Source organism: Crinia signifera, chromosome 3 (genome assembly GCF_055691185.1).
Source record: "Crinia signifera chromosome 3, ASM5569118v1, whole genome shotgun sequence".
Classification (NCBI taxonomy): Eukaryota; Metazoa; Chordata; class Amphibia; order Anura; family Myobatrachidae; genus Crinia; species Crinia signifera.
Window position 1 is genome coordinate 98,331,555 of NC_139219.1, and position 12,751 is coordinate 98,344,305.

The 12,751-nt window shown below is 42.3% G+C and overlaps 1 protein-coding gene across 3 annotated transcripts in view; it reads right to left on the reverse strand.

Moving 5' to 3' along the window:
- Positions 1 to 12,751, reverse strand: part of SIPA1L2 (signal induced proliferation associated 1 like 2) — a 348,073-nt gene that overhangs the window by 157,951 nt on the left and 177,371 nt on the right. For all 3 annotated transcript variants that reach the window (XM_083176266.1, XM_083176268.1, XM_083176267.1), the window contains exons 6-7: positions 3,476 to 3,650; positions 1,981 to 2,084 (exon numbers count right to left, since the gene is read on the reverse strand). In XM_083176266.1, coding sequence (XP_083032392.1) covers positions 1,981 to 2,084; positions 3,476 to 3,650 — 279 coding nt within the window. The remainder of the gene's footprint in view (positions 1 to 1,980; positions 2,085 to 3,475; positions 3,651 to 12,751) is intronic.

The window sequence follows — 12,751 nt, forward strand, 5'->3', positions numbered from 1 at the left end:
TAAGCACATTAAAAGTTTCGGTACTTGTTTCCTATCTGGGCGCCCGCTAAGTTAATTGCGCACCATGCTATTCTCCGTAGAGAAATCTGATTGCATCGCATCGTACACATACACGATATTGAACGATGCGATGCGATGCGATCCGATTCGATTTCCCATAGGAAACAATGTTAAATGGATCAATTTACCCAAATCAGCATAGGGAAGAATGGTAAATGGGCCAGAAACCCCAAAAAAACCCACAGAGCAGTGGAATGTCCCCCCAAAAGTAGTTGACGCCACCCCGCCATCAACGTGAACCCGAAGCGTGGCGAGCGCAGCGAGCCCGCGAGGGGCGGCGGTACGCGTTCTCCGACCTTTTCATGCCCTACTATCCACTAGGGCGTGGAGTGAGAATAGAATAGTGTGGCGAGCGCAGCGAGCCACCGAGCCCGAAGCGTGGCGAGCGGACACGGATACCTTCACAGGTAAACGCGTCCCTTCGCGGGCTTCCCAGGTGTCCGCGTCGCCATGGACACCTGGGAAGCCCGCGAGGGGACGCGTATAACTGTGAAGGTATCCGCGTCCCCTCGCGGGGCTCGCTGCGCTCGCCACGCTTCGGGCTCGGTGGCTCGCTGCGCTCGCCACACTATTCTATTCTCACTCCACGCCCTAGTGGATAGTAGGGCATGAAAAGGTCGGAGGACGCGTACCGCCGCCCCTCGCGGGCTCGCTGCGCTCGCCACGCTTCGGGTTCACGTTGATGGCGGGGTGGCGTCAACTACTTTTGGGGGGACATTTCAATGTTCAGGGGTGTTTTTGGCCCATTTACTATTGTTCCTATGATAATTTGGCTAAATTGAGCCATTTCACATTGTTTCCTATGGGAAATCGAATCGGATCGCATCGCATCGCATCGTTCTATATCGTGTATGTGTACGATGCGATGCGATCCGATTTCATTACGGTGCCGTACGTAGAAAACCTGGGCGCCCAGATAGGAAACAAGTACCAAAGTTTCTGTTGGTGTGCCTACATAGTTTCCAATCCGGATTGTTCACCCATATTAGCCACTTGAGGATCCCCTAGCATCTGCTGGAACCTTCATTGCAATTGTTCCTTTACCATCAAGGACCCTATTCTCCTCAGTGCAGGCATCAAACAAGTTTGGAGAAAAGCCACCCCCCTAAAAGCCTGGACTCTATCAATCTCACTGCGACAACAAACAACTTTGAAGTAACACCACCTCCTAAAAGGCCCAGGCAACAAACTACAGAAGTGGGAGAGGATTCCCAATATTTGTCCATTGGATTACAAACTTACCATTGTGAGGAAACAGCACAGACCTCCCCAGTACTGGTGGACATAGTGGGTGAATATTCATTTTATTATTTCCTATTTCTATTCCAACATTAATGCACACCACAGACTTAATTGCTCTTAAATTTATTTTTTATTGTAGTAAAGTGATTTATTTTTCATTACAACTGCCACAAGCCTGATATTTCTTAGCACAGTTTTACGTCTTCCTTTGTTTTCTATATTTGTATTGGGATTGACTACCCATATTTTCTAAACTGCTGCTAGGCACAAGCACACTTATATTAGGCGCCTTCTCTTTATATCAATTCTATCTATAGAGTGACATGAGCCTGCTTCTGATGCCATCCCTGCTGCAAATACAACATTCTTCACTCAATAATTACAGCAGGCTTGCCTACCCTCCCGGAATGGCCGTGAGGCTCCCGAAAATCGTGTCAGCCTCCGGCTCCCCGGGAAGTTGGGCAAGTCTCTGGCTTGCTGGCCAAAACCCCCTTTTCCCCCCAATTACCACAAATTGCGGGACCGCAGAGAGGGTACGGGGGCTAAACTGATGCTTTAGCAGCATTTTGTATAATTTACGCCCCAGCCCTTTCCGCAGCCTGTGAATCACTGAGTTTTATGGCATGTTTTGACCAAAGAAAGTACATTATACAACAAAATGCGAGAGACACATCATACCTGCTGCCTGTTATTGGGCATGTATGGAAGCATGGTTGAGACATGAAACATGAGCTCGTAATCTTTATAAGTGGTATAAAGTGAATGAGTTCCTGTAGAATCAGCTGTAGAAAAAGCAAAATAAAGCATTGTATATTTGTGTTAGATCTTATATATGTACATTTCCTCTTCATATTAATTTAAATGAAAGTGCTATTTGTATTTACTTTCTTTATAAAATTATACTTCCCCATTGACTCCAGCAGTAAGTCATAAACCTCCTGTTGCTGTATTAAAAAAAAATGTTTTCCCAACTTCCTGACTTATTACTTGTGATAACATTAATCCTAACTAAAGGTACAGTAATAGTAAGCTGCTCACTTCAGCATAGTGTTATTTTTAGTTACGGTTATACTGTACATCTTTACCGTTTTTTTTTTTTTATTACCATCAAATGTTTTGTATTTGCAACCTAATCCCCTCAATATACACAGGGCTCACTGTGCTCACCACACTGCGGACTCAGTAGCTCGCTTTGCTCACTACAGGTTCTATTCTCCCTCTATGGGGGTTGTGGACTCCACAATGGAGCATAGCCCCTGTGAGTCAGAATCCCCCCCTGTCGGAGTACCGGCAGTCAGGACTCCGACGTCGGGATCCCCCTGTCGGGCAGTCACCTGGCGCCTGTTGGTCATATATTCCGCTTTTAGTCATAAGCCAAACCCCAATTTGTTTTTTTGTTCCAGCCGGTTACGGTATAGGTCAACAATCACTAGGATGACCACTAATGGTCGACAGTAACTAGGTCAAAACCTAAGAATGGTCGATATACCCTAGGTTGACACAAGCTTTAGGTCAACATAGACATGGTCGACATGAATAAGGTTGACATTAGTTTTTGTTAAATTATGGTGTCTACGTTGACCTATGTCGTCATGGACACCGTATAAGTGTACTGTGTCCCCTTGTATGGCTCGCTGCGTCCGCCATGCTTTGGGCACGGACCTAGTCACTGTCGACAATTAGTGGTTGACCTAGTGACTGTCGACCAAGACATAGTCGACCCAGGCAATGCATACCGGCCCAGACATTTCCCCAAAAGTTCTGACCCAGGTTGACAGTCCTGAGTCCGTTTAATCAACCAGGGTTATTTATGAGACTTGCAACCCATGTTGGTGCCCCTGCATATGTGTGAAAGGTATTAGCCGGGACTTGATAACCCAGCTCATGCCTAAAAAAAATTAATTGGTACGGACAGTAGTGCACGCAGATAACAACTTCAAACGTCCACTGTAAGTTGGAAGACGTGTCACTGAAAGACGGGTCCAGTATGAAGGGCGGTGACCTAGGAATAATCCGGGTCATCACCCATATATGAATTGGAGTAAATACAGAAAACCTCGGCTTCACCCTGTGCTGTGTCCTGGGTTTAAGTCTGAAAGAAGTATTTGATACAACAATTTTTAATTAAATAATATACCATGTTTCTTTAAACAAATGACAACACAATACTTACTTTTATTATCTAACTGTGCCCTGTATTTATTAAATCCCTTTAATCGCACTCGCTGACCTAAAAGATCAAGAAACTCCTCAAAAGCAGGTCCTGCAGTCTCATTGTTGTACATTTCTTCCTCCGTACTTTGCCCTGCTTTGCAGTATAAGATGCCAACTTTGTGCTGGAAACTCAGCTAAAATAAAAAGAAGTGATGATCAGATTGTGGAATGGGTTTGTATATGTATAAAAGCTCACACACATAAGACAATTTAATTATTTAAATATGTCATATACCCCTCACCCCCACCCAAATCAGGAAGATTTATCAAAGCTTGGACAGAAATGAGGTGGAGAAAGATAAAGGGCCAGATGTATCCAGCTTCATAAAGTGTTCAAATAGAGCAGTGGTTCCCAACCTTTTTTCTCTCCCGTACCCCTTGATTAAGCTTTTTATTGAAGAGTACCCCCTCTCAATTTGAAATATAGACAGTACTTAGGAGTGGAGTGGAAGTGAGCGGTATGCGTATCCTTATGCATGTCCTTATATTAAGGCGTAGCGGACAGGAATCGTGTCTCCAGGGTTCCCACTAACACCTGTAGGATTAATGTCGCTGCTTCCTCTACCTGTGTCAGCACAGGGCAGATGATTGCTTGCTAATGTCTGAGGGCAGCATGGGAAGCTCCCCGTGGATTGCTGGTCAGGCAAAAGCACCAGGAGACACTGATGATGCTGAGACGCTGAAGACAGAACCGTAAGTGACAAAACATGGTTCTTCTCCATGGCAATGGGTCTTCTTCTGCCATCAAAATACTTTTTTTCATCTTCCGCCATTACCAATATTATTTTCAAGTACCCCCAACTGGTATGCAGAGTACCCCCAGGGGTACTAGTACCCCAGGTTGGGAACCACTGAAATAGAGTGACAAAAACCAACCAGCTCCTACCTGTCATGGGCTGCATAGGCGCCAAAACCGTGGGTGCTCCGGGGCCCGAGTACCCAAGGAAATTGAGGCGCACCCACGGGCTATGGCAGCGTGGGCCCAGCAGCGGATATGCTGTAAGCAGTGGGGGTCCCTTCGGCGGATGGGAACTAGTACCGGTATTAATACCGGTACTAGTTCCCATCTTCCGCAGGGACCCTGCTGCTGGCGGCATATCAGCTTCTCCCATTTTACAGTTTGTAACTGTAATATGACATTGGCTTGTAACTGTGTCTCTCCACTTTTTCTCATTCCCAAGTTTTGATAAATCCACTCCTCTCTCTCCTTTCTCTCTCTCTCCCTACCTCCCCATAGTAGCAATCCTCCCAAATCATCCTTATTTATTTATTTACAGTTTCTTATATAGCGCAGCACATTCCGTTGCGCTTTACAATAGTAGACAGTGATAAAACAAACTGGGTAACAACAGACAGAATTGGGGGTTAGAGGGCCCTTATGCAAGCTTACAATCTATAGGGATCCTTCACATCTTCTGTCCAAAACATCCCTCTTTTGAACCTCTCAATAGACATGTTCAGAAACTGTCTGTTTGCATTTATTCTCTGTATTTCCATAACAACAATGTTTTCATATGTTGGTACTGGCATTAGGTCTCCAAAATAAGATAGATTAAAGCTACCCATAGGAAATGCTGCAGATTATTCTGCATTTCTTTCCTCTGCCCACGGAGAATTAATGCAGTGACAAGCACCCACAACTAATCATTGCATGCCCAAGGCTAGGAATTTGGTGCTTTCACACTAAATAATATATGAAAGAGTGTTTGATGACAGTATTAAGAAGTCATATGGAAAACTCATTAGAAGCCCTTCATGTAAGATAGAACATTTCAAATATGTTTTTTTAATGTTATGATGATGTCACTAAAATGCATTCATTTGGATAAAGCATATTATAGACTATGTTAATAATGTTACAGTCATTAGGTAGGGTATCACACATATTTCATACATGACATTAGTAGAACATGTTCACATCACTGCTTAAATTGTCTGCCCTTAGTTTCAGTTCAATGACTGCTCCATTCCTCCTTAATGTTACAGACAACCACTGCTGTGCAGAGCGGACAGCGGGTGCCATCTGGCCATTGCTAAGGCTCATACTGTTTCTTCCACCAGCTGAGACTCCTTGGAATCATTATAACCTGGTCCATCCCATGGGACCTGAAGTACTTATAGCCATTACATCTGGCCAGGGCTCTCTGATTGAAGGTAGAACTTTCTTCCAGCCCCAATAACACTGGTGCTTTTAGATCCATCACAAGTCGCCTGCTAATTTGCATCTAACATTGTATATCTTTCTGGTACAAGGTTATAGTTAGATATATTTTAAATAATATTGTTTGGTAATAATATTGGATTGTCCCATTTCACTGTATTTATTGAGCATATATTTTTTCGGCCATTTAATTAAATTTGTTTCATTTATATTTCTTGTTACCTTTCATGTATATGGATATTGTATTGACATTAATGTAAGATTGTGAGTTTATTTGAGTGTACTCATACATTTACAGTATGTGAAGCTGATCTTACTGATAAGTTTATGCCTATTACGGCGCTGCAATCCTTTGTTTTTTGTTGACTGGTGTCATATGAGGTGGCAATGAGAACACTTGCTTAAATCGGTTATAGAGTAGATTATTTATTTATTAACAGTTTCTTATATAGCGCAAACATATTCCGCAGAGCTTTACGGAGAATGGGGATTTATTCTGGTTGATTCGGAAGGCCCTTGCAAATCCACCAAACCCCACACAGCGAATGTCCGCCCCCCTCACAGCGCAGGTTCGCCCGCACAGGCTGTGAATGGATGTTTAGCATAAACATCCATTTGTATGCCAAGGGTAACCTCCCACACCTTTCGATGGTCGCCGACCATCAAAAGATGTGGAAGGTACACGCATATAAAAGTGACTTTCAAGTCCCTTCCATATGTGTGTACGCTGGGACGGATATGGGCAGGCAGCTGACATCGGGTGATGTCAGCTGCCAGCCCCCCGCACCCGCGTCACTGCCTCATTACCATGAGAATGCCCAGCTTTCTCATGGGAACGCCCATGCAACGCTGGGCGTTCCCATATGGTGATGGGGCAGCCTGGCACCCCCGCCCTCCCCCGCCCTCCTCCGTCCCCGCACACCGTGTAGGGTGCGTGCACCCGGGAAACCTAAAGTTCGCCGTGGGTGCACGCAACCTATGTCTGCACATGCGCAGATGCGCAACATAGGTCCTCCGTGCGAATGCGAATGCACAGAGGACCGAATGAAAGAGAATAACCACATGTACACACAGGCATTTTAGGGATCATTTTTTTTATTGGAGCCAAGTAACCAATATTTTTGGATGGGGAGCATGGGGAGAATATACAAATTCCACACAGTTGTGGTTCAGTTCCCATGGTGGGAATTGAACCAATAACCTCAGTGCTGTGAGGCAGTAACATTACACCATCCGTACTGCCCGTTTAAAATGTCACTAAATGACATTTTAAACAAGTTTGCCAATAACGGCCATTCGTTACAACAAATTCTTAATATTGTTCAGTATGTACGCACTATTTTGCTAGCAGTGTGCACCCCGGTGGTTTACCAACGATGTCCTCTGCCACTGGTACATGAAGCTCAATATGAGGATATTGTAAATTACAGCATACTACTAGATATGGCCACTGACGATATATTTTGCAAGATTGCATGGTGTGTACACCCTATGGGCCTGATTCAGCAGGCCACACAGAAGTGCAAAATCGCTATTTGGCAGTTTTCGCACTTCTGCGCATGCACGGGCACAGAAGCATGCATGCACAAAGGTTCAAATTGTGGTTGCATCATGGGAGGATGAGACCGCAGTCTTAGTATTGGGAGAGAACAGTCCGGTCAATGCAGGCGTGCCTAGACTGTTTATGGTGCAGTTCACAGTGGCTGCGTGATGTCACACTTCACAGCTAGTCTGCGCATCTCGGTGATGCATTTGCATATCTGGGGCTTGCTGGGCGGCCTTGCCCTGGTCTGGGTGGCCCCCAGCATGTTAGTGACAGCAGTCACAGTTTTGCTTTTTAAGTAAATCTCCAATTGAAGATGAAGAATGGCCTATATCGTTTGCCTGGAAGTGCAAGGAAAATAGTGAGTGACATCGTATAATTTGCCTGGCATTATACTCAATAGCAACTTGATAAGGTAGCAAACCACTAATGCATAATTGATTTATTGTATGCCACATTTCTCTGCATCGTCCTATAACTCCCAGAAGAGACATCACTGCAGTGCCCATTGTGTTATTAAAAACTCTCAGAATTTATTGTAGATTTAAGTGGCAGCAACCTGTTAAAGTTTCTATATGTGACAGTGGCGATTTAAGTATGAATTGTCAGCATCTGATGTTTGACCAGAGGTAACTTAAAAAAATACATTAAAAAAAGGGAGTTTCTGATACTCAGAACTGCCTAAATGACTTGCAAAATGGGATAAACTTATCACCATAACTAATTATTTCATACATTTGTTTGTGCAGCATCTGGAGCAACAGAAATGTGTACTGAAGATGGAGAATAATGAATAGGAATGGGAAGGATGGCTCTCTGAGCTGGACAATTATGTGAACCAGCTACAGGAAGCGTTTGAAAAGCAGCAGATTCAATTAGAGGTCACGTATGAACTGCAGCTGGACGTTCTACGCAAGTTTATAAGAGAACTCCAACCAATGGTAAACAAAGACAGCAGCCTACGGGAAATATTTCCGATCCTGCATTTAGACATCCACTGAATTTGCAACAAATGATTGTATGGAGTTTCCTGAACAAAGCAATAAGATAAGATATGTCTGCCTACAGTTCTTTCATTGTGGAACATTTATTCCTGTATGTGAAATGTCCCAGGACTAAATGTGAGATGAAGGACTAAACCACAGTATGTACAGATTTAATATTAATAATCACAAGAGACATACTCAGAGGCAGACATTTTAATGTACAATGATAAGGCCTAGTGACCAAACAAGCCAAAAAATATGGTCTATTGCCATGATAAGAAAATATATCTTGGGCCAGTAATGGTCCCTTCTGTAAATCTATGGCCTGGCAATGCAGTGACACATATGGCTGTTATCCTGTTAGGGGATACATAATAAATTAAATATATATTAATATATGCAAAAGAAAAAGAACAATGCGCTGTAATAATAAGTCCAGAAAAACCTTGCAGTGTCCAACAAATCGTCCAATCCTTCAATTAGGATAGTCTGTAAAGGCACTTAGGATATTGGTCCCAGCTGCTCCGTCTCTCATGGGGCAAATGAACCTGTATCCAGCAGGTAAGAGATTTCTAGAGAAATAAAGACGGGCGCTTCATAGTGCATAAATGTCGTTTTTTTTGAAAATTTATTCAGACATATAAAAACATGAAACATAGGAATGGGTAAACGTACCAACGGTGGCGGTTCTTAATCACCGCGGTCAAACAGCTTATGAGTGGTGCATGCAAGCACCCACAGACTGGAGCCGGTTATTATCCGTTCCCGGACATACAGCAAAACAGCAAGTGGTGGTGTTCTCCTGTGCTAGGCCACGCCCCTACGCGTTTCGTATCAACTTCGTCAGAGGGCTGGCCTAGCACTGGCTCACCGCCTCCTTATACCCACTCACACAGCTAATTAGAAATAAGCAGATTCACATGTGCAAACTCTGCAATAGCTTTAAAGCTATAAGACATATAGTGCCGTGCTGGGCATAAAATAAACAGTCAAGTTTAACTGTACTACATTTCTTTAAAAAGTACTAATCATGTACATAATTAGATAAAAATTTCATAGATAAAAATTTGGTTTATAAAAAGTAGTAAAAAAGAGAACACATTGTATAAAGAACCCTGATAAATAAATTGCATTAAGATAAACACTTCATGAGTACACAAAACTAATTGATAGAGAAGCCAAGATTGTATTCAATGCGCATACACATGCGGCAATAGCTAAAAATGAGTATATAAAAACACAAAAAGCCAAGATTGTATTCAAGATGCATACACATGCGGCAATAGCTAAGATCAGAAATGAGTCAGCGCAATACCAGATACAGAAAAAAAGGGGCATACACATGAGGAAATCATTCAATTCAAAAAGGGAGCAATTTCCAAACCTTCGTTAAGACCGACAGGACTTAGTGCATTTAGAGCGTATATCCAATACGACTCACGTTTGAGGAGCAATTTGTCTTTATTGCCTCCTCTTATATCTAGCTTAATTTGCTCTAAAGCCATAAATTGCATGCCTGTTGGATCACTATTGTGGCACCTTTCAAAGTGGCGAGGAACACTATGATTGGACACTTTATTTTTAATGTTGCGATAGTGTTCAAGAATTCTGATCTTGAGAACACGTTTGGTTTGTCCAACATATTTTTTCCCGCATGGACAAATCAAAAGATAAACTGTATACACCGAATTACAGTTTAAAAAGCTGTCAACAATCCGCTCTTTGCCACTTCTATCAATTATGGATTTTGTGCCTTTCATACCAAATTGGCACATCTTACATCGGCCACATGTATAAAAACCTTTCAGTGGCATGGCTAGAGATAGTGACTGTGATACACTGGTTGAAATATTAGTGCCAGATAAATTGCTGGAAAGCCGGTTGGTCGCGGCATTTTCAATCGCTAGGAGACTAGGGGACAGTTTGGTTCGCAGAGTTTTGGCTCGCCTAAAAACTAACTCTAGGCGATCCCCCAGGGCTTTACCCAAAATGGGGTCCATCTTAATGATGGGCCAATGTTTATTCAGGATGGTTCTTATCTCATTGCTTCTGACATTGAATTGGGTCGTGAATGGGCAATATATGGATTTTTTCTCTGTTTTTTGGCGATATTGTATAATCTGCCCTCTGTCCATAACACGACATTTTTCTCTCGCATCATCTATCAGTTGCAATGGATAACCCTTTTCCCTAAACCGAGCACAGTATATTTCTGCTTGCTCCTCAAATTGTTGCAATGTGGAACAGTTACGCCGAACTCTAAGAAGTTGTGAGTATGGCAAATTGGACTTCCATTTTGTCAAATGGCAACTGGTAAACTCCAAATAATTGTTGCTGTCCACTTTCTTAATAAAGGTACATGTGTCAACTTCTTTAGACCCCTCCTTGGAGGTTAATGTAAGGTCCAAGAATTCAATGCTTTTTTTTGCAAATTTAAATGTAAAACTTAGATTATAACTGTTGACATGAAGATACTCAATAAATTCCAAAAACAGTTCTTCAGGCCCCGCCCATATTAACACTATATCGTCAATATAGCGTTTATATACAGTCAGGTGTTCGGCATAGGGGTTATTGTTATAAATATGGGCCTCTTCCCACTCCCCGAGATAGAGGTTAGCGAACCCCGGGGCACAAATTGTGCCCATCGCCGTCCCACATGACTGTATAAAAAATTGACCCAGAAAAGTGAAATAATTATATTCCAGGACAAATTTTAAACATTTTAGAATAAAATGTCTCTTTTCTCTTGAGACCGTAACATCTCGTTCTAATACTGCAGCGATACAACTTAAACCTTTAGCATGGGGGATGGAGGTGTACAGGGAATTAATATCCACTGTACCCCAACTCCATCCATCCTCCCATTCCATGGTATCCACCAATTGTAAAACAGACATTGAGTCCTTAATATATGATTTTAACTGCGGCACATAGACATTTAAACATAGATCAACATATTCAGACAGTCGTGAGGTTAAGGAATCGATCCCCGAAACAATGGGGCGGCCAGGGGGTGCGGTCTGGTTCTTATGTATCTTAGGGAGATAATAGATGGTAGCAATGCGGGGTTGATCATTGTTTAAATAATCAAATTCTTGTTTAGTTATTACCCCATCCCTCAGACCTTCACACAGAATATCAGAAAGGTCCACTAGGAATTCCCTAGTGGGATCTTTTAAGAGGGGTCTGTATGAGACTGGGTCTCCCAAAAGTCTCATCATTTCATTAATGTAATCTTCCCTATTTAGAAGAACCAGACCGCCCCCCTTATCTGCTTGCTTAATAATTAGTTGTTTATTATCAAACAATTCTTTTAAAGCCTTATTTTCATCGATGGTTAGATTATGTTCCCTTATTTTGACATCCTCACGTAACTGCTCAAAATCATTTTTAACAAGTTGGAAAAACATGTCTATGTTTGGCCCACGAGATTCGACGGGATAAAAGGTGCTAGGCCTTTTTAATCCCGAAGTATTTAACTCTGAATTCTGTGTGGTCGACACTGAATCTTGTGTAGTCGACATGTTGACTTTTTTGTCGTTTTTCAAAAAATGCCGCTTGAGTGTAAGGCGGCGTATATACAAATTTAAGTCCACATAAAGTGTGAACTTGTTTACCCCTGCAGCGGGTGAGAATGTGAGACCTTTTTTTAGAAGTTTTAATTGAGTATCTGTTAAATTAATATCGGACAAGTTAAATATACCTGTTACCTCATCTGCAACTAATTGAGGGTTCTCTTTTTGAAAATGGGTGGTCTTTCTCCCTCTTTTCCCCCTTCTTCTCGATTTCTTTTCCCCCAACGGTTGGGGGAGGAAGTCTCTCTTATCTGACTCCTCTGGCGCTGATCTAAAAAACTGGCAGAATCTGAGTTTCCAGATTGTCTAAGTGGCCAGAACCGATTGGTTGTGGTGGGCGGATTGGGGGTAGTTTCCAAACTGGAATCCCTTCTCCATGATTTATCTTTGGTAACTTTAACCCACTTTTCAACGGGAATATCACGTTGGGGATAGACAGGATCAGATCTCCTATCCTCCCAATTTCTAGTCCATTTACGTTTGGGGGCTGGTTTTTGTCTGTAATTATTTTGTCTATACACACGTTTTTCTCCCCGGTGAATATGCCAAGTCCGCACCTGGTTTTTATCATAGTCTTCCTTATCTCTTTTAAATTTTTTTACTTTGTTTTGAATAACTTCCTTTTCTAATTTTAATAATTTCTCATCTATATATTCTTTGAATATAGATCTGTGCAACATGGAAATGTGTTTGCAGATACACCAATTACTGAATGTCCAGCTGATGTGTTACTAGAGGAAGTGGGGGATGTATATGATGATCTGGAGCATTTCTTAACTAAAGAAATGCGCATTTGGTGGGATATCGAAACCCTAGATAATTATGTAAAGTGTGCAAGAATCCCTAGGGGATTGCGATTATCCAAAGAACCTGCCTTTGGATTAACTAACGAGAAATTTCTTAAAGAGTGGAATCGCATATTAGATGAGAGCTCACTCGAATTAATGAGGTTAATCATATTTGAAAA